General features: G+C 49.2%; 1 protein-coding gene across 5 annotated transcripts; it reads right to left on the reverse strand.

Moving 5' to 3' along the window:
* Positions 1 to 5,254: 5,254 nt before the first annotated feature.
* On the reverse strand, positions 5,255 to 17,091 carry FAM110A (family with sequence similarity 110 member A). Of its 5 annotated transcripts, none has more exons than XM_065919724.1 (3): positions 10,019 to 10,101; positions 9,199 to 9,270; positions 5,255 to 6,676 (listed from the first exon to the last, which is right to left on the reverse strand). In XM_065919724.1, the coding sequence occupies exon 3, from the start codon at positions 6,637 to 6,639 to the stop codon at positions 5,752 to 5,754; it is 888 nt and encodes a 295-aa protein (XP_065775796.1). In that variant the 5' UTR covers positions 6,640 to 6,676; positions 9,199 to 9,270; positions 10,019 to 10,101; the 3' UTR covers positions 5,255 to 5,751. The 5 variants fall into 5 exon arrangements, with proteins under 5 accessions (XP_065775796.1, XP_065775792.1, XP_065775795.1 ...); XM_065919720.1 differs by having other exon boundaries at positions 5,255 to 6,735; XM_065919723.1 differs by lacking the exons at positions 9,199 to 9,270; positions 10,019 to 10,101 and adding an exon at positions 16,865 to 17,091.
* Between the last annotated feature and the right edge of the window lie 7,692 nt (positions 17,092 to 24,783).

A 24,783-nucleotide genomic window follows, 5' to 3' on the forward strand; every position in this document is an offset into this window, starting at 1 on the left:
AGTAGACTCAAATAAATATATATTGTATGAATGAAACATGAATGGAACAAGTACTTAAAAAGACCATAGCATGTCATTCAGTTTTATCCAATTTACAGAGCTCAGAGAGGTGAGGCAACTTGACTAAGATCAGACAACAGGTGGTAGCACCAAAAAATCCAAGTTTTTCTGATTTCAAAGCTGGGAAATTTCCCCCAATACTTCACCTACCACACACACACGTGTGTGTGTATGTACATTAGTTGCTCAGTCATATCCGACTCTTTGCGAACCCATGGACTATAGTCTGCTGGGCTCCTCTGTCCATTGACTTCTCCAGGAAAGAATACTGGAGTGGGTTGCCCTTCCCTTCCCCAGGGGGTCTTCCCAACACAATGATTGAACCCAGGTCTCCTGCATTACAGGCAGATTCTTTACTGTCTGAGCCACCAGGAAGCCCATCCAGCACACGTAGGCTGTAATAAACTGAAAACTGACTGCAAAAATTCCTCCACGCCTGTACTCTTACCCTTTGCAATATGACTAAGAGATGGAGTCTATTTCTCTACCACTTAAATCTGACTTGACTGCGTCAACTTGGTCAATGCAACATTAGTAATCATGACCCAATAAGAGGCTTTAAAGAACACTTGTGCAATGGAGCTGAACACAAAACCTTAAGATCACCATGTGAATAAGCCCACGCTAGCCTCATGGAGGTGAACTGAAGCACCCTAGTAAACAGCTTGCCAACTGCCAGATATGTGAGCAAGGCCCTCCAAGACCACCCAGCCCCAGCTGACTGCAGCTATGTGAGTGAGCCTAAGTAAGATCAGAACTGCCCAGCTGAGCCCAAACCAGATTTCCAATTCATAGAATCATGAACTAATAATTTGTTGTTTAGGGTCTAGGATGTCCTGTTACGCAGGAAGGGCTTACTGATACATACACCTAGTGAACACACACTGTCAATGTCTATACACACAAGTACATGCACATAAATGCACACAGATGAACTTTCATAGCAAGTGTGCTGGCACCCACATAAGCACTCACATGCCCCTACAGGTCTCACACACACACACACACACACACACACAGAGCCATCACCTAACCCCACACACAATCTCTTGGCTGCCATGTAATGTAATGCATAGTGTAAATGCCAATCTGGGAACAGATGGGTCGACACTGCCCAAACTCTATGTTGCTGGCACTGCCCAGTAGAGTTCCAAGGTGAATAGAAACAGACTTTGGTTGAATGGATAAATGAATAAAGCCAAGGGCACAGGACAAGCCAGAGGCTGGCAGCAGTGTGCAGACATGCTGTAGGGGTTCCTGTGGATAAATGCAGAGGCCTTTTATTCCTCTTAGAGACCCACGTGAGCAGGGACAGAGAGTGGATGCTCACAAGTGCTTATCTTACAAATTGTATTTGTACTTAAAATTGCATTTAAAAAAAATTGGTTCCATTGTTGTTTTTAAAGGTGTGTGAGGATTGTTATAAAGCTCTTGAAGGGTTTCAGGAAGAAAATTGGAACCAAGAAATTATCCTCTATGTGTAACTATGGGGAAATTGAAGATGTCCGAGAATCAAATATGAGTAAGGAGGAAACTAAGTGAATGGAAAACAAAGCAGGTAATAACTCCAGGAAGACCAGAGTTTCACAAAAAAAGGAAATCTAACTGTAATATGCAACTTGGCAAGGAAATATTTATATGGTCACAATATAACAATATTAATTAACCATTTAATGAAAAATTGTGACAAATGTTGATTTTGAAAGAAAAGTGGGTGAGAAAAGTTGTCTTCCTTGATAATAATAACTACAAAAAGAAACAGTTTTGACCACTTACTGGGTGATGTGCCTTATTCTAGGCACTTCACATGCTGAATCCTCATAATAGTCCAATATCTTCAATATTCTTATTACTCATTTTACAAATGAGGAAACTGAGGTACAAGTCTAAGTTAAGGTAGCTAAGTCTAAGTTAAGAGGACTTGCCAGGTCATCTGACCAGTAAAGGAAAGAGCTAGAATTCAAACACGAACAGGTTGCAGAAGCCACACTCTGGGAACATCAAACCTGAAAGTCAACATTTGCCTAAAATTAATCAAGAAAATGGCAGGAAAAGAAAGCTACTTAGAAATATGGAGGAAAATGTCAGAAGAAATAGTTTAAAAAGTTGAATGTGTTTACATTGGGGAGCAGGGCTGGGAGTGGGAAGGGAAGGGCAAGGGAATGTTGTTTTCAGTAATATTTAATTTAAATAGATACATAGATACATCCATGAGGTGGGGACAAGAACTGACTGGGAAGGAATATGAGGGAATTGTTCATGGCTCTGTGTTCTGACTGGGGTTTGGGGTACATTATGTACTTGGCTAAATTCGGCAAATGGTACTTATAAGATCTACGCATTTCACTGTATATAAATTTTACCTCCCACTCCCAAGGTAACCATAAACAGATATTTAATATGAAACTCTAGCTGATGATATACATGTTGAAGTGTCTTTGAGGAGAAGGGTACTGATGCTTCAGTTTACTTTGAAAAGTTTCAAAAAAAACCAATTGTCTTCCTGGATGGATAGAAGAATGGATAGATGTCTGATATAGCAAATATAGCAAAATATTAACAACTATGCATCTAGTAGGTGATATATGTATTCACTGAATAATTCTATCAACTTTTAAGTTTGAACATTTTAATAAAATTTGGGGGGAAATATATAAATGTATCATCTGAAAAATAATATTAAATTTTTTAAAAACCTAGATGGGGCTTCTGTCTTGGGCCAGGATGGATCTGCAGACTCCCCTGGACACCAGGTGTCAGGCAGGACTGGGGGGTCTCCTCCCCCTGAACCCCTTCAGCAACTCATTAGCAAAGGCAGAACCATTTCATCAGGGCAGGGACAATACCCTCTCACTATATCCCTTCCTCTGTTAAGATAAACTGAGGTCCTGCAGGTGGGGACAGGTACTTTCCCAGAGGGCCCATCACACCTTCATGACAGAAGTAAGCAGCCAGGTTGCCAGTCTCCCAAGCCCAAGTGTGTATAATTAGCGGGTGAGAAATAGATCAGGGAGCAAATCTCATCTTTGCCTAATTAGGGGCTAGGCAGCTGGGGCCAGTCTGGCCTGGGGAAGCTGCTATGGAGGCCAGGCAGCCCCAGGGGACGAGGCAGCAGCTGCAGGCCCTCACAGGGGCTGAAACACAGCGGCTGCCACTCACTGCCCCTCACACTCCAACTGGAGGCGAAACAATAGAGGGCCTGTTTCTGTGGATCCCCAAGGCTTGGTAGGCTGGGGGTAAGGGGATGGCAGAAGCCGCTAGCCTCTCCCTCCACAGAATCCTGGCCAAGGGGAACCCCTGTCAGAGAAGTCAAGGCTCAACCTGGCTCACCTTCCTCATTTCCAAGAATCCCTCCCTGCTCTCTTGCATCAGACCCTCCCAATGCCCCTCTCGGTTCCCCCCATCGCAGCTCCTAGGAACAGCTTTGGTCTTAGGGGAGAAGTCCCTCAATGCATCTGTTCCACATTATATGACTAGTTTCTGCTTAGTGGCTCCTTCCCTGCCCTGAGACCTGGTGGAACCCATGGCTGTCTTGCCAACTGCTGGACATCCAGTAGGTGTTCAATAGTGACTAGGAGGAAAGGCTCCCAGGATGGGGAAGAGAGGTGAGGCATGTGTCAGAAGAATCGAGGAGCCAGAAAGCCAGTGACTGGGATGCCTAGGAGGCTAGCGTGTGCCCCCAGGCTGGAGTGCAGGCCCACTCTGTGACAGCCCATAAGCCACTACCCCTCCCTGCTCTAAGACAAGAGGTGATCTTCTCAGGTGACCCTCAAAAAGTCACCTTGAGAATTCAGTGACAGGTGTAGTATGAATGGTCTGAGTCCAGCACTCCAGGAACAAGGGGTCTTCCAGATCATCACCAGCAGTCCTATGACCCAAACCTTGATTTCTTTGCATGTAAAATGCAACCAATGCTCCCTCCTTGTGTTTCTAGAGAACTGATAGCTCACGGCAAGGGGACAACCATTAGCACAGAATTCAGGCTGAGTTGCCTTTGAGGTAAAGGTTTTGACACCTCAAAAGACACCACCTCTGCAGAGCTGACACAGATTATCCCCCCAACCCCATCACTCCTTTAACACGGGGACAAGGGGGCCCAGGTCCTGCATTGCCAGACCTGCTGGGAGCCTACAGCAGGTCATCCCAGGCCTGTGCCTCAGTCTCCCAATCTGTATCATGTGGGGTGAACTCCATCCTCACAAATTTGAACACCATCCTCTTCTACAACTTGATTTCCCCTTATTTCCCCAAATGGCTCAAGCCCAGTCAAGTCCCCTAGGGACTGGTGGTGGACTGTCAGACAGACAGCTGAACTGAGCTGGATGTTTGTCAACAGCCCAACGGAAATCTCCTCTTTATGCTTACAATAAAACCTACATCAAACCTGTCACCAAGGGCCCCCATTAGAGCTTCCTGTTTCTGAGTGCTACAGCCCAGGCAGCCTGCAGGAGAGGAAGTGCCACCCAGCCCTGCCCCCCTCCCTCAGGAAAGCAGGGATGCAGAGCCCATCCAGGTTCTCATCCTTTGTGTGCCTGGCCCTAGTTGCTTCATCAGCCAAGGGTGGGTTCTCCTCGCAGGTAACTAACCTGGAGGGAGACAGGAGGAAGTCAAGATCTCAAAGCCCAGTGCCAGTCACCTCCTTCCCTTTCCCCCAGCCCAAATAAGACCATGTTGCCAACTCATCCACCAAGGCCCAAAGAGGGAGACTGGCCTGACTAGGGTCACTCAGAGTTAGGGGCAAGGCCACTCATTTTTTTCTATCCATCTCAAGTCCTGCTTCCTCTAAGAATTCCACTTCCAATCTATGGACTGTGTGACCTCAAGTTCAGGGCTTGCCCTCTCTGAGCTTCCTGCCCCCTTGGGAACTGGGCTGGGATGGGAAAGAGCACATCACTTAAGGTTGGGGAGGGTCCATATACATGTCAGCCTTTCCCTGCAGGTCCTCTTCCCAGTTCTATCCCAAATTCCATGAAGAAGGCCCATCAGCAAGCCTCCCAGAGGTGTCTTGAGGGTGCCCTGTGAGGCTAGTCTCAGGCCAGGCCAGACACTGAACTCATGTTCCCCCAGATCCTGGGGTGGACAATCACTGACTTTTGAAGGTACCATCCCAAGACTTCCCACCCTTTCCCCTTGTGAACACAAAAGAATCTGATGACCCAGCCTTTGAAAAACAAGCATTTGTGTTTATTAACTAAAAGGAGGGAAGTCAGAGCAGTGCAGACTCCTACCAGTCCCTTCTGTAGTCCACCCACCTAGGCCCAGGCTGCCAAGGCCACTCTTCCCTGCCCCACCCCAGAGTGAGTTCCCAGGTAACCAAGGCCCACGGGCTAAAGAAGAGGAAGTCAGTAAAGGACAGAGGCCAAGGAAGGAAGAAACAGAGCTGCTGGGTAGACAGTTCTGGTGAGATCCCCTGGCCCCCCACTCTCAGTGGGGAGGGTTAAGTGCCCCAAATCCAAACCCACAAGCAGGGGACATTCATGTCAAAACCCTACATGTGAGGGCCAGGCAGTGGTCCAAGGTCAAGAGCCAACTCTCTCCAGGTCAGTTCTTGCCAGATGGGTGCTCTGAGCCTTTGCCTCCACAGCAAGCTCACACAAGGCAGCAGCCTTGGGTCTGCTCCAACCCAGGGAATGGATGCAGGAGAGGTCAAGAGGCCAACAGCCTCTCTAAGATCCTGACTCCAGTGGACACCTAGCCTTCAGCTGCTGGAGTCTCCCGCGCCTGCCGCAACCCATACAGCCATTTGATTACGCGGGCGTTGCGCTCTATCACTGAAACGCCATAGGGGACACGCTCCCGAGCCCGCTCCTCGATGGTCACAGAGCTGCGGCGGGAGCAGCCCCCCTCGGAGCTGGCTGGCCCAGCACTGGGCCCCGCCAGCGACACGATGTCTGAGCTGGCCCGTGCGAGGTGGGCCACACCCAATCCCCGCGCCTCTTCCGGGTCCAGGCCACAGAAATTAAAGAATCGCTCCAGGTCAGCAGCTGCCCGTGAGAAGCGCTCACTCAGGTCTGACTTGGAGCGTTGCAAACCTGGGGGCCGGACTGGGCTAGAGGCGGCGGCAGGGCCTGGCGATGGGCAAGGCTGGACAGGTGACGCCGGCAGGGGCAGGACATCCACTCGTCGGACCGCAGCAATACTCGGTGGTGGGCGTGGGGGCGTGGCCGGGGGAGGCTGCCTGGCCCCCTCAGCCCGTCCGGGGGTACGGCTGGCCTCGGCAGGGGACACAGGACTATCACACAAGTTGATGAGGCTGCTAAGGATGTCCAAGTCCAGCTGGGGCCGGCGGCCGGGGCCAGGCAGGGCTCGGCGGCTAGGTGTGAGCACGGTGCGGCGAGTTCCCGGGCTGAAGAGGGGCTGTTTGCACAGCAGGGGCTGCACAGGCTCCTGACGAGTGTTGGCCACGTGCAGGCTCTTGACGTACTTGGCCTTGTCGGCCTCCAGGCGTTCGACAGCACTAGGTTTCCGGGCTCCACCGTCCGCTGGACGCCGTAGCAGGTAGCCAGGAACCTTGGTCCGTAGGCGGATAGGTAAAGCAGGGGTGTCCCGGGCTCCCGGAGTCAGCGTGTCCACAGGCATGGCTGTTACATTCCCCGAGGGCTTCTGTCTGAGGAGACTGGAGAAATAAGAAGACAGAGATCCAAGCAGAAAGCTGGCAGCTGGACTCCACAACGGCTGCAGGAGTGGAAAGAAAGCGGCAGAGCCCACTCAGACAAAGGCTCAGCAAAGACCAAGAGACCGAAGACGCCTTCCCTATTAAAAGGTAAAAGCCACGCCTCTGATTCACAGGGAGCCAATCAGCAGGCAGAAGGCCGGGGCCTGTGGCCCCACCCACTCCCCCTCTTTCGAGGAGGGCCCAGCCCAGCTGAAGCAGAAAGAAAAAAGGTACCGAAGAAGACAGACAGGGGCTGCCTGGGCATAAAGGATGGGGATGGCATATTTTAAAGGAAGCAAAGTAGGCTCCAGGCTGACTGCTGGACATCAGCCAGCTCAAGCTCAGGGGATCCTCTTCTCAACTCCATTTTGCACTTGGGGAAACTGAAGCCCAGGGAGGCAAGCTTGAGGAAGCTAATTCAACAAGTTGGTGGCTGTCCCTTGCCTCCCTTGTCCCCCTGCTGCGCAGGGGTCTTGGGGTTGAGTGGCCAAGAGAAAGGGCTCCAACCCCACACCCCACCTGGAATGCCCACAGGAAGCCTGGAACCACCTCCACCCCACACTCACCTAGGCAGGAAGCTGCCCTGTGCCATCCACCCGCCTGGACATGCCAGGCCCCAGGCATGGCAGCAGAGCTTGTGGAGGAGGAGCACAAAAAGTCCCTACCCCACCCCTGCCCCAGTGGAGTCCAGACACCCATTAGCTTCCAGTATGAAATTCCAGTGCCAGGCCCACAGTGATCCATGGATGCCTGTCAGGTGGAAACATCAGCCCTGAGCTATGCAGCCCCAGGAGAAGCTGGAAATGCCCAAGATCACAGCCCTGCTCAGGAGTATCCAGCCGACTCTGCATCTGCCAACAGCAGTAGTACGGACACCCTTAGGCAGGAGGGCCTACATCTGGAGGCACAAGTCTTCACATGATCACCTAAGCATCAGGGCTAGTACCCTGGCCGTCAGGCCACCCCTGTCCCTTTTTCCAGGGAAGAAGGGCTAGAGTCCCAAAGCACTCCCCAAAGCCCCCTGGAGATAGGCTGGAAGAAAACCCATAGACCAAGTCCTGAACCTTTTCCTGTGTAAAATGGGGGAAAGGGACTCCATCAAGATGATCTTCCAGAGGACCTTCAGGCCATCTAAACCAGTATTATCTATTTCAATAGCCACTAGCCACATATGGCTACTCAGCCTTAACTTTAAATTTACAGTAAATATAATTCAGTTCCTGATCACATTGGCCACATTTTAAGTGCTCAATAGTCATATGTGGCCAGTGGTCACTCTACTAGACAGCACAGATTGGAACATTTTCATCTGCAGCAGAAAGCTATGCTGGACAGCCCCACCTCGACATCCAGAATGCCATGAGGGAAGAGTCTGGACTGGGAAGGGGAGAGAGGAATCAGTCTTCTAGGCATCTGACACATCCTCTCCTGTAATCTCAAAACAAGTCTGTGATACAGGTCTCTGTCATCCCATTTTCACAGATAGAGAAACTGAGACTCATAGAAGTTGCCAACCTAGGTTCCAGAGCCAGTAAATAAGAAACAAAGTCATATGAAGCCTAATTCACTCGTCTAAAAAAAGAGTAGTTTTACTCATTATTATTCACATTTTCCTAAAACAGCTGGGGGTGGGGGCAGGGCAAGGGAGGGTCTGTTTTGTTCCCCTATCTCAGTTTCAAGATATTACTCTTTATAGTAACCAACAGTCAATGGATTTTTACTAAGATGAAATACCTGTGAGGGCCAAATATAAGTAGGGAGACCAGGAATAAACTAGAGAGGGGGCACACCCACCCTACTGCAAGCATATGGTTCAAGATGGTAGGTATAGAATGGTCTAGGAAGTTGGGAAACCAGAGTGCATGGAAACTCTAGATTGTTAGTCTATTTGATAACAATAATATTAAAAACTGCACAGACAGGGCAAGCAAAATGCCTGCAAACATATCTGAGCCCCTCCCCTCCCACCCCAGTTTGAGACCTCTGCAACCAAGGCAAGTTGACCACAGAAACTTGGGGGGTGTTGGCCCAGAGCCAGAGTTGCTCCAGAGGCAGAAGGGATGAAGCAGGTGGGAGAAGAAGGCTGCCCCACTCAGGACCAACCCCCAAGGAAACCTCAGGAGGGAAGGGTCACCAGAAAGGTGCCATGCCAAGCCCTGTCAAGGTAGGTAGGCTCTGCCCCACCCCCGGCCGCCACCTCCCAAACCAGTCCAACCCGTTGGTGGCATGAGTTCCCTCCCGGGCACCATCGGGGAAACAGAGGGAGGAAAGAGGTCAGATGGGCAGGGCTAGGGCATAAGTTCTGCGACCCCCACCGCCAACCAGCTCGGGCTTCTACCGCCTCCAGTGGACCAGGTGCCCCAGGGGCTCTTCTGGCCGGACCAGGGCAGATTCTAGGAGCCAAGCTTGGCTATGGGGCCGCTGCCCAGATCGCCCAGAACTCGCCCACTCGCCCGCTGTGCGCCTTTCGCAAGCAGCTGCACCTCTTCCAGACTTGGGGTTTCCTTATCCGTGAAATGCTGTTAAAAATAGACCTTCCTCATCCTTCAGGTCACCTGAGGATGGAGAGAGAAAAAACAAGTCGAGCACTTTCGTTCACTGCATGAACTGGGCTCCTTGTTTCTATTACGAATTGGACCCAACTCCTGAGACCGCTCCTCTCGCAGGGGTCTCTAAGCCTTCTCCAGAAGGGTCTGTCTGAGCCTAAGCCGCGGACAAAGGAGGTTAATCCGTGAACAAGACTCATTCCACAGGCGGGTGAAACCCAAAGTGCTGCGGCTCCTGCGAGTTGAAGCCAGGGTCCCGGTCCCCAAGTGGGGCTCGTGCCCTCTCTGAGGCCTCCTCTCATCACCCAACGCCCCACCCACGGATCTCAAACACCCACAAACGACCCCAAATACGCCGGCCCCAGGCCCTTCTCCTTGGCATCCTCGGGCAGGTAGCCTCACCACGCTCCCTCCCCAGCGGCTTCCCGGGCATTAGCTTCAGGAGGCCGCAGCGGGGGGCCGTGGGGGAGCCCGGATCCCCGGTCTAGCTTCTGCCCTTGCCCTTCCTAGCCGAGGGCAATCTTGGGGACTCCTAGCGGCGGAGGAGGCCCAGAGCCCGGCGGCACGCTGTGTGACTCTAGTCTGCTAGCCGCTCCTCTCCGAGTTCTTAAATGAGGGAGCAGACGGCACGATTCCGGCAGCCTCGTCCAGGCCTGAAGGGGAGTTTCGGCCCGGTCCCCGCCCACCAGAGGAGGAGGGAGAGGTGCCCGGGCAGCCCCGACCCCGGCCGGGAGCCCAGGCTCCGGCCCGCACGTACCTGACTGCGTCCCGACCGGCGCTCTGCGCTCTCCAGCCCTGCCCACCTGGGCTCAGGTAACACAACGTTTGCGCAACTTCCGGCGGCCGGCCCCGAGCAAGTGAACCCGCCGGCCCAGGAGTTACTCGAAAAGGGAGAAGGAAAGCCAGGCAGCGAGCCGGAACTGAGCCCGGGCTTGCTGTCCGCCAACTCGGCGCCGGGACCAGGTCTCAGGCGCCCTGCCTACCCCAGGAAGCCCTTCCGCGAGCGGGGCCCGCCCATCCCCAGCTGCCCTGGCCCACACGTGGGGCCCAGTAGGGCAAGGGCACCCATCTTGCAGATGGAAAAACTGAGTCCCCCTTGTCACTGCCACAACGACCGCCAGTTAATATATTAACTTTTCCTGGTGTTAATTAACCCATTTTAATCTTCCCAATCCTACAATAATAATAATAATAATAATAAATCTTCCCAATAACCTACAATCCCTATGGAGGGAACTCTATTATTATCCCCATTTGACTAATGGAAAACTGAGGCTGGGACAGGCTAAGTCAGTTGCCAAAATCACCCTGCAGAGTCCAACTTGGGCTCTTTCTCCTCAGACCAAACCTTAATTAACACCACCCCCCTTTCTGGCTGTGTGTCCCTGAGTAGGTTGCTGAACCTCTCTGGTCTTCCATTCTGTCTAAAAGAGAGTCCCAGGTTCCAGGCCAGGTCAGTGTGAGTTCTTAGAGCTTGAGAGTGCCTACTGAAGCTTTGAGCAAGCTGTAAACATTAGTAATTGACAGCAATAATAGCAATAATAATAACTAGAATTTCAGATTGTCAGACGCGGTCCTTGTTTAAATCTCTATACTACCCTGAATGGGAGGAGCTATTTGATCCCCATTTTACAGATGAAGAGACAGTAGTAGCCCTGCCAGAAGGAACCCCTGGGAGGGAGGTGACCATCTCTTCTGCCACCAAGCTCTATTACATCACTTAAGGTGGCACATTCGAGACGCCAGTCTTCACTGGGATCCTGAGGTCCAAAGAAGGAAGTGCACACTGGCCTCAGACATGAGCCCCAAGGAAGTGAAAGAGGACCCAGTTCCATGTCTGTGCCTGGTGGGGGCTGCACCAGCATTGGGGTGGGGGGCACAAGGGGACAGGAACTGATTCAAGGGACAACTCTCTTCCACCTGGGAGTGAATCAGCTCTGAGACCTCTTCCAGCCCCTGGGTCCTGATTTTAGGAGGATAAGGGAAGTGACAAGACCATCATTGTCCACAGCAGACTGCTGGGTGCCTGCCTAGCCCTCTACTAAGGCAACAGTGGGGAAGGAAGCCTCGCTCAGTTAGGTTCTAACAGTAGTAAAAGCAAGGCAATGATGACAAGTTTTATAACACGGGTTAAGAACTTCTCCAAGTGCTGTCTTTGTACCTGGCATTTGTTCTAAGCTCTTTCTAGGTATTAACTCATTTATTATTTATTAATCCTCACACATACACTGTAAGGTAGGTACTACTATTATGACCACTTTACAGTTGAGAAAACCAAGGCGTGGAGAGTGAGGCCACATGTCTGAAGTCACATGCCTAGTAAATGGAAGAGCCAGAACCTGAACCCAGGTCTGGGTCTGGAGGGCAGGGATGTGGAGGAGACAATCCCCAGTCTCCTGCTTGTTTTTGGCCACTCACCAGGGGACTCCTAGGGAATCTCTAGCCTCCCTCTCTGGGTCCCAGAGAGAGAAGTCAACTTGGCTATGGTTCTGGACCTGTTTCCTCAGCTATGAGGGCAGAAATGGCAATGTTTCCCCAGCAGAAATCAGATGTCATCACAGCTCTGCTTAAATCACCCCAGCCCCAGCCCCTGAGACTCCCTATCGCCTGAGAACAAAATCTAAACTCTCCACTTGGCCTTCCTCTCAGTCCTCCTTCTCTCCCACATCCTCTCCAGCCTTCCCTGCTCCAGCCTCTGAGTCCTCCCTGCTGTTCCTGAGCACACCAAGGTTTCTCCTGCCTCAGGGTCTTTGCACCAACCTTTCTCTGCCTGGAACCTTCCATTTTCACTTCCTCAGAGAGGGTTTCCCTGACCACACTGGGGCTCCTGCCAACTCTCTTACCCAGTTAGTTCCCTTCCAAGCAGTCATCACGCCCTGTCATTTTAGATATTCACTACCACCTGAAAGTCCCTTGAACAGCATGGAGATCAAACCAGTCAATCTTAAGGGAAATCAACCCTGAATACTCATTGGAAGGACTGATGCTGACATTGAAGCTCCAGTATTTTGGTCATCTAATGCAAACAGCCAACTCACTGGAAAAGTCCCTGATGCTGGGAAAGACTGAAGGCAGAAGAAGAAGAAGGTGTCAGAGGTGAGATGGCTGGATGGCATCATCAATGCAATGGACATGAACTTGGGCAAACTTTGGGATATGGTGAAGGACAGAGAGGCCTGGCGTGCTGCAGTCCATGGAGTCGCAAAGAGTTGGACACGACTGGGTGACTGAACAGCAACAACCACCTGTTTCCTATCTCTCCCGTGGGCTAAGAACTCCATCCTCCAGGGACAAAGGGGATGACACAGACCAAGTGGCCAGGCCACCTGAAAAACCAAGGCCCCTCAGCACCAAGCCTCCTCCCAACCCCCTATTCTGCCCAGGCCTTCCTCCACCAGTTCCACTCTTGCTCCAGCCTCCAGGAGCCCCTGCTCAAGCTGGGCTCCAGACATTTCTAGCTGAATCCTCTTTTCCCTCCTAAGATGCCACATCCAAGTCTCTGCACACACCGGGTCCACTGCTGGCAGTGCCTTTTTCCACTCCCTCTCCCTGGCCACCCCTGTAGCCTGGATTCTAGGACTAGCCTGAGTGAGTTCAAATCTCAGCTCCACCAGTGATCAGCTATGAAACTTGAATAAGTTACTTAACTTCTCCGTGCCTTGGTTTTCCCAACTGTAAAACAGGATCCCTAACAGTGCCTCCCTCCCAGCATGAGACCCATGCTTGACAAATGCCACCAAAATATGAGCTGTGATAACTCTTCAACCAAACAGATCTCCAGTGCCCAGATGCTCCTCTGTGAGGCCTTCATCAGCCCAGACAGAATGTTGACCACTTCTCTCAGAGGTTACAAATCTAAGAATGCAGTCACTTGAATAGCTATTTCTCCAAAGAAAGTACACAAGTGGCCAGTAAGCCCAAGAAAAGATGCTCAGCATCGCTTATGATTAGGGAAATGCAAATCAAAACCAGAATGAGATACCATACCACACCCATAAGATAGCCATTATCAGACAAACAAAAACAGAAAATAATAAATGTGGATGGAGAATTGAGGCAAAATTAGAAACCTTGTGCACTCTTGGGGACATAAAATGGTACAGCCACTATGGAAAGAGTATGGCAGTTAAGCAAAAATTTTTAATAGACTTACTATGGAATCCAGCAAACCGACTTCAGGTATATGACCAAAAGAACTAAAGGCAGGGACTTGAAGAGATACTTGCACATCAGTGTTTACAGCAGCATTATTCGCAATAGCCAAAAGGTGCAAACAACCCAAGTGTCCACTGACAAATACTCAAAATGCGGGGTACGGTATATACAGATAGTGGAATGTCATTTAGCCTTAAAAAGGAAGGAAATTCTGACACATGCTCTACAACACGGATGAATCTTGAAGTCATTATGCTAAGTGAAATAAGCCAGTCACAAAAGAACAAATACTGCCTGATTCCACTTATATGAGGTTTCTCAAGTAGTCGGATTCATAGAGGCAGAAAGAAAGAACGGTGACCGCCAGGGGCGGGAGAAAGAAGAGAAAGAGGAGTTAGTATTCACTGGGTATGGAGTTTCCATTAGCAATGGTTGCACAACACTGTGAATGGACGTAATGCAGCTAGACTGTATACTTAAAAATGATTAAAAAGGTAAACTGCATTTTATTAATACATACATTTAAAAAAAAGAATAAGAAGGTTTAGAGTCTGAAGCCAGACTCCTTGGATTCCAATTCCAGCTCTAGGTGCAAGTTATTAAACATCTCTTGTGCTCAGTTTCCCTTCATAAGGAAGAAATAACAGCAGTAACTACCTTACGTCATAGAACTGACAGAATTGAAGGAGTTCATACTTGTAAAGTACTTAGCACACAGTAAGGGATCAAGAGGTGTCAGTGATTTCTGTTCTTTGCTGAGGGGGCAGGAGGTGTGGTTTCTGATGTTTATCATTTTTATGACATTGTGCACTTCCACCTCACCCCTCCCTTCCACCTGCTTCTCCTTTTCTTTAGCAGCAGTCCAGTCCAGACTTGGGTGGAGACAGAGAGGCCCTCTCCTGCCCCAGAGGGATCCAGGAAGGCTCCAGGCAGCAGAGACTGCCAGCCAGCAGGACAGCCCAGCTCCATTTCAGCACAGCTGTCAGGGTCAGAGACACCCAGCTGGGCATCCTCCAGCCCACGCCAGGCCCCACACTATTTCTGGAGTTTTCCCAGACGCTCATGCCCTGGCCTGCCTGGAGTCAGCCTTGCCCAGGGCAACCTTGCACAAACCTCAGGAAGGGAGAGGTAAACAGGCTGCAGAAAGGGTGTGGGTGCAGTTGCCTAAGGCAGCAGTCTCCTCTTTGGCCCACCAACCTCACACCTCCACCAACTCAGTCCTCTGGGCCTCAGGTCTGCACCGAGCTTGCCAAATGAGGACAAAGGGACCTGCAGTGGAGACTGAGAGAGATACTGCAGACAAAGCCTTAGGGAAGGGCCTGGCACACAGGATGAGGAAGGTGGAGTTGGGACGGACCCACAACCAAGCCCACTTCCTGTCCTGGACTGCCCTCTGCTTGGGCCGAAGCTCACCATCATGGCTTCTTTTCTCGGCCCGGAGATGTCAAGAACCTTGCCCAAAGTCACAAGAAAGTTAATGACAGATCATAGATAGGGCAGTGGTCTCATGATTAGATAAATAATCTATAATACATATATATATGTTTTCAACCAGGTGATACATGTGCATGGCTTAAAATTAAAAAAAGAAAAACACCTCCCTCCACTCCTATCCCCAGCCACCCAATTCCCCTCCCTGCAAGAATCATTATGATCAGATAATTATATGTCCTTCCAGGGAGATTTCAAGCACATACAAGCAATGATGGATATATATTCTTTCTATTTTTTTATACATAGCAACATGTTCTGTGCATTGTTTTCATCTTACTGTTTCACTCAATAATATACATTATTCTAATAACATGTGTTATTAGCATGCTATTAATTATAATGTTATTAATAAACTTAATAATATATGTTGTACCACATAAAGAGCCCATCAGTCCCTACCGATGGCCACTGAGCGTGTGTCTAGTCTCTATTAAAAACCACACTGTGGCCTCACTGCACCTGGGTCATTCTGCCCAGAAGTGGGACAGCTAGGTCAGGGGGATGCATGTGTAACTGTGACAGAGATGGGGGACTGTGATCCATGGAGTTGATCTCCCACCAGAAGAACACACAACAAATGATCAGTAAATGTTAGCATTAGTCATTTTGATTCCTAGGGCTTTGGGCACCCCTCAGTTTCACACTGGAGGTGATTACCTCATTTACCTCATCCTAGCCCCTCCCTGCATCACATTCCAGTCCGGGAAGATAATAAACTCGCTAATAAGTGAAATTATAGGACACTGGATGGGGTAAATGCTACTGAGAAAAACAAAATAGACAAGGCAGAGCATAAGAAGTGAGTAAATATTTGATGAAAGAATGAACACTTATTTTCTTTCTGAATTTCCAAAGCTCCTCTTCCTTTAAAGCCAGGAGACTGGTTTGGAGGACAGACGATAAATATTTCCCCTTCAAGAGATTCTAGACTCCCAGATGCTACAATTCTGAGTGTCTAGGATTCTAAGATGGAAGCCAGACAGATTGGGAACCAGCCCCAGAGTTCCCAAGTCTGACCATGTGGTTTTGGGCAAAGGGGCCTAACTTCTTAGAACCTCAATTTGCCCATCTACAAAAGGAAACCAATAGCAACCAGCAGGTGGGGAGGGGGTTCCCCAGGAGGCAAGGCCTGGTGTAGGTCAGATGCTCTACCAGGAGGGGTCCCAGGCCCAGGACCAACTCCAGAGTCTCTGGTGCCTAGTGTCTTTGGCTGAGGGCTGTGCCTACCCTTTTGCCCAGAGTAGATTCCCAAGAGTCCTACAGCAATTCCAGCTGCCCACCTGGCACCTAGCTCAGAAATGGGAGGGGGGATCGGGATGGGGAATACGTGTAACTCAATGGCTGATTCGTGTCAATGTATGACAAAACCCACTGAAATGTTGTGAAGTAATTGGCCTCCAACTAATAAAATAAAATTTAAAAAAAAAAAAAAAAAAAGAACCCAAAAAAAAAAAAAAAAAAAGAAATGTCAGTCCTGCCTGAGCCACCCGTATCTTCTGAGAGAGAGAGCTCTGTAATTCAGAGCCCTGCAAGCAGAAGGATCTCAGGTGAGCCCTAAGTCCACCCCTGGCTTTTTGGAGAAATGAAGACAGATGGTGAGGAGAAGACCGCAAGCCGATGCTGGGGAGAGGCAGCCTGAAGGGGATACAGCCAGGGCTCTCATGTTCCTGTTGATAAGAGGCTAAGAAAGCGACCACCAGTTACCCGTCCGGGTCTCTCAAGGCAAATCTAGATCTAATACACTAGAGACTGCGAGATAGAGCAGAAAGATCTGAGTCAGATTCTCTGCCAGACTTCGTCTTTCTGAGCCTCAGCGTTCTCATCTGTGAAATGGGGTACCACCACCTCTCCGCAGGTAGGACTCGGAGAGAACACACACCGCAGGGGTGAATACAGCCCCCCTTAGACCCGGGTTCGCGCCCCGGACCACCCATGCCCTCACAAGGAGCCTCACCTAGGCGAGTCCCGCTCCTCCAGTGCCGGTCTTGAGGAGGCTGACAGCTCGGACCCAGTCAGGCGGGGAATGGCCGCACCCAACACAGCTCGGGCGGCCCAAGCCCCATGTGAGGACCCGCGGAGGCTTCTTCCGAGCTGTGCTCCGCACCCGAGATAAGCCGGGGAACCTGACTGTCCCAAAGACCCAGCCAGAGAGAAGGTCTGGGGGCACAGAGGGGAAGCGAAAGTCCCGGGGCGCAGGGGGAAGGGGAAATGAGCGCGTCGCTTCACCCCCCTCCCCGACACCAGAATGGTTTGCCCCGGACATCCTGATTGGTTTCTCGCTTCCGTTCGAACTCCGCGCCGCCCGCGTTGCCAGGCAACGGCTTAGCGTCGGCGTGGGAGCGCCAGGTCTTCGCAGTCCCTCCTCGCCCCTCACCTGCCCAGTGGTCTCAGGTTCTTTGGGCAGCCGCTTTAGGTTAAGTGGCTAATTCTTTCTCTTGCTCACCCGGGACTTAGCTGATTCCTAGTCCCGACTTCAGCTGACAGGCTATGGGAACCAGTGCAAGCCGGTTTCTCTCTCTGTTGCCCTAACTGCAATGATGAGCAAGTTACTGTGAAGATGGGCATGCCCAGCAGTCCCGAAATTTACTAAGGATATAACCAAAGATGTGAGCGAAGATCAATATAGCCCTGAGTTATTTATCATGGCAAAATAATGAAAATAACGTAAGTGCTCAGTGAAAGGAGACTGGTTATATAAATCCATCCTGCGGAAGAACTGAATTTATTGAGTTTTTTTTTTTATATATATACCAGAAGCCTTGCATGACAAAACTCTCATCACTGCTCATGGAATAACCCTCTGATAAATACCTTTAAATATCCTCACTTTTTGATGAGGAATATTATACAGTCATTAAAAATGATGTGGTTTAAATATATTTAGCACTAAGAAAGTATTAAATTTTTCAAAAGTATGTTTCAAAGTACTATGTACAACATAAATATACATTAAATACATAATGGTAATATCACATGTACTATATTTATGTATTGGACTTCCCAGGTGGTCATAGTGGTAAAGAATCTGCCTGCCAATGCAGGAGACACAGATTTGATCCCTGGGTCAGGAAGCTCTCCTGGAGAAGGAGAAAGAATACTCTAGTATTCTTGCCTGGAAAATTCCATGGGCAGAGGAGCCTGGAGGGCTGTAGTTCATGGTACTGCAAAGAGTCAGACAGGACTGAGCACAATGCACATATTTCAGTTCAGTTCATTTCAGTTCAGTCGCTCAGTCGTGTCTGACTCTTTGCGACCCCATGAACTGCAGCACGCCAGACCTCCCTGTCTATCACCAACTCCTGGAGTCCACCCAAACCCATGTTCATTGAGTTGGTGATGCCATCCAACCATCTCATCCTCTGTTGTCTCCTTCTCCTGCCCTCAATCTTTCCCAACATCAGGGTCTTTTCAAATAAGTCAGCTCTTCGCATCAGGTGGCCAAAATATTGGAGTTTCAGCTTCAACATCAGTCCTTCCAATGAACACCCAGGACTGATTTCCCTTAGGATGGACTGGTTGGATCTCCTTGCAGTCAAAGGGACTCTCAAGAGTCTTCTCCACCACCACAGTTGAAAAGCATCAATTCTTCTGCCCTCAGTTTTCTTTATAGTCCAGCTTTCACATCACATGACTACTGGAAAAACCGTAGCCTTGACTAGATGTGCATATTTATGTATAAACATTTATAATAACAAGTTAATTTTTTCTTTCTGCTTCTTTCTTCTTCCTCTTGACTGGTTTAACTGTTGAAAATTTGGAAACGTATTTCTGCTTTGGAAATAAGTTACCAAATTGCCAATAGTTAAACTTACTCCTTGGAAGGAAAGTTATGACCAACCTAGATAGCATATTAAAAAGCAGAGACATTACTTTGCCAACAAAGGTCCGTCTGGTCAAGGCTATGGTTTTCCTAGTGGTCATGTATGGATGTGAGAGTTGGACTGTGAAGAAAGCTGAGCGCCGAAAAAATTGATGCTTTTGAACTGCGGTGTTGGAGAAGACTCTTGAGAGTCCCTTGAACTGCAAGAAGATCCAACCAGTTCATCCTGAAGGAGATAAGTCCTGGGTGTTCATTGGAAGGACTGATGCTGAAGCTGAAACTCCAATACTTTGGCCACCTCATGAGAAGAGTTGACTCATTGGAAAAGACCCTGATGCTGGGAGGGATTGGGGGCAGGAGGAGAAGGGGGTGATAGAGGATGAGATGGCTGGATGGCATCACCGACTCGATGGGCACGAGTTTGTGTAAACTCTGGGAGTTGGTGATGGACAGGGAGGTCTGGCATGCTGCGATTCATGGGATCGCAAAGAGTCGGACACGACTGAGCAACTGAACTGAACTGAACTAAACCAGTCAGGGGGGAAAACAATGACACATTTTTAAAAAGAGAATTAGAAAAATTAACAGCCCTTCCAGATGAGAGGGTGAGTCACTGTTTGGGTCTAGGGCATTGCTCAGTTTGGAGTCAGCCTCTTTCTATCCCAGATGGTGTTTTTCATTCTTTGATTGGATTATCAGTGAGCACTGACTGTGTACATACCTTGGAGAGGCTGGGGAGGAGAACTAATAGTATACCAACAGCTACCAATGATTGCACATTCTGGCATAGGCACCAACCAACCATATCAGAAAAGATGCTATCATAAACAGGGAGCTTGTGAGCATCAGCTAAATAACAGACCTGGCACTAACTGTGCCCTCTGCTCGATTGTGCTCACACATACACATTTTCTCATTTGACTTCATTACTGTCTGAGGAGATTCTACTAATATTCCTATTTTATAGATTAGAAAACCAAGGTTTGTCTGGATCCAGCAGAAGTCCTCCGAACCATTCTGTTACATTCCCGCATAACGGCAGTCTGACAGTGGCAGTGAGGAGAGGCAAGGAGGGTCTCTGATCCTGAAAGACACAGAGAAAACAGTAGGAGCAGGTCCAGACTTTGTACTTCCTGAGGCTTAAACAATTTAAGGAGTGTTAGGGAGTGTTGTTTAAGAAAAGGACTACAAAATTACAAATTAAGTAATACAGAGATGATTTATTTAGAAAGATAAAAGAAGCCATAGCAAATTTCAATTTCTACAGAGATTACGAAGTTCAGAAAAATAACATTCTTTTTGTGAATTACCTGTTCGACATATCTCCATACTTTCCACAAACAAGCTTCTGTATGCATTTCCGTGTATACACACATTTCAAACCTCTCCGCTATTGCCTCATCCTGGTGGCATTCACTCTGTAGGACCCTCCATGCCTGTGGACCTCCGACCCTTCACTTTCAGGTCACAGGACCAGGTGAGTCACCTCGGTGTGCCGGGCAGGGGTATTCCTGGAAGACTTTCCTGTGCTACAGCTCTGGAAATCACATACTGACAAAAGTGACTGGAAGCAACATAAATAAAACCACTAAACCCGAACTAAATGTCAAGGTCCTCTTAGCCAGATCCCCAAAATGCTCACACTCACTCCAACCTCATCTGACACAAGGGGAAGTTGGAATAGAAGGAGATGGTGGTTTTAACAGAATGAGGTTAAATTACCTCACTTTGGAAAATTTTTACACAAGCTTATGACCATGGGAACACGTTGCTAGAGTGCCTCCCAGACCTCGCCTTCCCTGTCATTAAAATGGGAATGACAACAATGGTGTCGTGGTGGAATTCTTCTCTGAAATGTGTAGTTTCAATCACGGGTTGGGAGATATTTGAGACGCCTGGATAAAGGCCCTGCTGGCTCTGGGATCCTCAAAGCTGCCTCTGACTGCATGCCCTGGGGCTTCAAACGAGCAGCACAAAACCCTGAGCCTCATTCCCAGATTAAGAAAGTGAGGTAAACAGAGGCAGAAAGAATTTCCCTGGGATTCCAAGTTAGGCCACACAAAGAGAGATTATTTTGACATAGTCAGATTTCAGGACTCTGAGCATCTTCATGTGTCAACAGCATACTGGGGATGACCTCTATTTTCCAGGATTTGTTAAGCATCTGATGCCAGTTCAGAGGGATTGAAAGCGTCCTAGTTCTCCCACCTCCCCACTGTGTGGCGCAGGGAAGGAGAACCTGTAAGAATAAGAAGATGGCCAAGCTGTCCTTAGTGTGCCCAGATGAGAGGGAGCTGGAGGATCCTAGTGTCCCTTGCGTCCTTATCTTGACCCAGCACGTGCGCAAGGATAACATCTCATCCTGTACCCGGGCCTGTGGCTGTGCCTCCTCCAGCAGTCTGACCTTGGCAGCGTTTCCTTTACTCAGCTCAAAACCAAGATGAAATCAGCCTCAGATGGCAGTTCCCTACCTCCTGTGGACCCTAGGGCTTATTTTATTCTGTTTCACTCCATTCAAAGGGTGTTCTCACTGTACACATTTGCTTGCCTCTGAACTTCTCTGGAAGGACTCACCAGAAGCTGGTCCCAGTGGCAGCTACTGGGCTGACTGAGGAACAGAGGAAAGAGAAAAGCTTTTCAGAAAATATTTTTTAAACCTTATAAATGTGCATGCGTGCTAAGTCACTTCAGTCATGTCTGACTCTTTGCAACCTTATTGCCTGTAGTCCACCAGGCTCTTCTGTCCATGGAATTCTCCAGGCAAGAATACTGGAGTGGGTGGCCATGCCCTCCTCCAGGGGAGCTTCCCAACCCAGGGATAGAACCCCCATCTCCTGCATTGGCAGGTGTGTTCTTTACCACTAACACCACCTGGGAAGCCCACCTTATAAATGCATTATCTAATAAAAAGTAAATAACACTTCTAAGGATATTCTATGAGAGAACAAAATAAGATAGTGACTGAAAACTCAGCCCAAATATGTCCCTCCAAACATGATGGCTGAGAGGGTCAACTGAGATGGCTGAGATATTCTTTCTGGAGGGCGACATAGTCATTTTTCTCAAAAAATTTTGAAAAATTTTGAGCTGTGTCAATAGTTCTGTACTCTGCTTCTAAACTGCTTCTAAAAAGAAACTGACTCTAACCAAAGACATTCAGAAAGAATTAACAGGAATATTTCTAAATATTGTTTCTAAAAAGAAATTGACTCTAACCAAATAATTAAAGAGATTCAGAAACATTTAACAACAAGAATATTTACTATAGCATTGCTATTAATGCCCTCCACCACCAAAAAACAGAGCAAAACAAAACAAAACATAACCTAATTTCCTGGCCACAGGACAATGCATGGTGGCCAAGGGCTCCCCAACAAACTGAATATGGTGGCCTTTGGAGGCTGATCCCTGTCAACCCCATCTCCCACCACCTTCCCCCTCAGCCCACCTTGCTCCAGCCACCGGCCCCTGTTGCTTCTCAAATACTCTAAGAACCCTTCCTGCCTCAGGGCCTTTGCACATGCTGTTCCGACTGCCTGGGCCTCTCTCCCCGCAGACACAGCTGCCCCCTCACCCCCTCCCTCACTTCCTTCCAGACTCTGCTCAAATGTCATCCTCCCAGGGGAACCCCCCCCCCATTATTTACATTTCTCTTCATAGTTCTCCAACCTCCTGATATTCGGTTTGTTCCTGTGTCTGGGTCTCCTCCACCGACTGTGAGCTCCCAGAAAGCAGGGTCTACACTTCTTTGCCCACTTTTCCTGCAATTAGAGGTTGTCAATGCACTGAACTATGAGAAAGGCTCTGAGAAGGCCTGGAACAGAAACTCCTCTTTCTCTTTGCTCACTCCACTGTTGCCCAAGCATTCTCAACCCTGGAGCCCTGTGTCCTTAAAACACTTCCTAAACAGCCTGCAGCCTGTAGGAACAGTGAAAACACCATCTACAGAGGGTGGGTCTCCAGGATGTGACCAGGGGCCTTTCCTCCTCTGCCAGTTCCCCTCTTAAATTACAGACTTTCTCCCCAAGCAGCAGACTTCCCAGACTCAGGAACTGTCCTCGATCTCCAGTCCCCTCAGCACATGCCTCTCAAACTCCCTCCATGCCTCTAGGGGCCAGGTTCCACCTGCCAAATACTCAGTTTCCGCTTCTGATGGGCATATTCCAAGACACATCCCACTGGCTCACCCAGGTCTCTGGTCCCTTTCTGTTGTGTCCAGGAGTGAGGGGTGGGCGCAGAGTCTTGTTTTCAACCTCTTGCCCCAGCAAGGGCTGAGAGTAAAGCCAACACCTGCAGAGAGACAGGAAACCCAGGACCCCCTGCTCTGACACTAAGGTGACCCTCCCCCTGGGACAGTCTCCTGACCTTTCAGGCTGCAGGCTTTTATCAGGAAAATGGAGGTATGATCGCTCCCAGGACATAGTTTCTGAGAAAGAACTTGGCAAGTATAGAAACAGAGCTGTCCAGGGTGGGGCACACACCTGACCGGTAGACCTTCCTCCTTGACCTCCCTTTGTCTTGTTTCAAGATGTATTCACACATTCAACAAATACTATCTGAGCCCCTGGTCCATGCCAGTTTCTAGGAAAAGAGATGAAAACACAAGGAATTGTATTCTAGTGGGTGAGACATGACAATGAATAACTGAACCAAGAAATGAGAAATGGTATAAATAAAAATGAAGCAGAGAAAAAGCAGGTGTGAAAAGAAAGGGGGCTGCTTTATTCAGCATGGTCAGTGAGCCCTCTCCTCTGAGGTGAGACATGAAGGGTAAGAAAGAGGCAGTCACATGGAAACCTAGAGGAAGGAAGAGAAGAGGCAGCCTGTGCAAAGGTCCTGGGGCAAGAATGAGGTGACTCTATTTGAGCCCAAAGCCAGTGGCTGGACTGGAGGGAGAGGAAGAGACTGACATTAAATGGTTGAGAGTCTGTAGGCCACAGAGAGGAGTTTTGATTTTAAAGATTAAAAAGTAGCAGTTTAAGGTCAAGATTGGGAACTCTGGGATTAACCAGTCAAGGTTTCAAATCCAGTTCTACCACCGGCCAGCTGCCTGGGTTGGGGAATTTCCTTAAAGACTGAATTTTCAGTTTCCTTATCTATAATCAGAAGAATAATTTCACCTACATGGTAAGGTGTTACCCTAGGTACCCAAGATAATGCCAGCAAAACCCTGGCCAGAGCTGGGCTCAATAAAACTGTGCTATTCTAATGGTAGCTCAGACAGTAAAGAATCTGCCTGCAATGCGGGAGACTTAGGTTTGATCTCTGGGTTGGGAAGATTCCCCTGGAGGAAGTCATGGCAATGCACTCCAGTATTCTTGCCTGGAGAATCCCCATGGACAGAGAAGCCTGGAGGGCTACAGTCCATGGGGTCGCAGAGTCAGAGCCGACCGAGGCAGCTTCAGTTCAGTTCAGTTGCTCAGTCGTATCCGACTCCTTGTGACCCCATGAACCGCAGCACGCCAGGCCTCCCTGTCCATCACCAACTCCCGGAGTCCAGACAAACCCATGTCCATTGAGTCCATGATGCCATCCAACCATTTCATCCTCTGTCGTCCCCTTCTCCTCCTGCCCTCAGCCTTTACAAGCATGAGGGTCTTTTCCAATGAGTCAGCTCTTCACATCAGGCGGCCAAAGTATTGGAGTTTCAGCTTCAACATCATTCTTTCCAATGAACACCCAGGACTGATCTCCTTTAGGATGGACTGGTTGGATCTCTTTGCAGTCCAAGGCGACTTAGCATGTGCTAATGATGATATATAGAGATTATACAGCACAACCACAGCGGCTCCTGATAGATCTTCACAAATCTTGGCAAAGAACACATGCACTTGGGCCCTGGAGCCAGGAAGTCAGCTGTGCCAGGTGCCAGCATGAACAATGAGGGCATCCAACAGTCTTCAGAGGTTAGGGACAGGCCAGCAGCTGAGGGAAGCAGAGGTGGGAACAGACAAGCCTTAAGGTCAGGCTGAATTTGGCCCTAGCTGAGCCCCATCAGCTCGGCACTCCCAAATCCTTCAGGTTTCAGGAGGTGGGACACGTCTTAAACCTGA

This window comes from Muntiacus reevesi, chromosome 2 (assembly GCF_963930625.1).
Source record: "Muntiacus reevesi chromosome 2, mMunRee1.1, whole genome shotgun sequence".
NCBI lineage: Eukaryota > Metazoa > Chordata > Mammalia > Artiodactyla > Cervidae > Muntiacus > Muntiacus reevesi.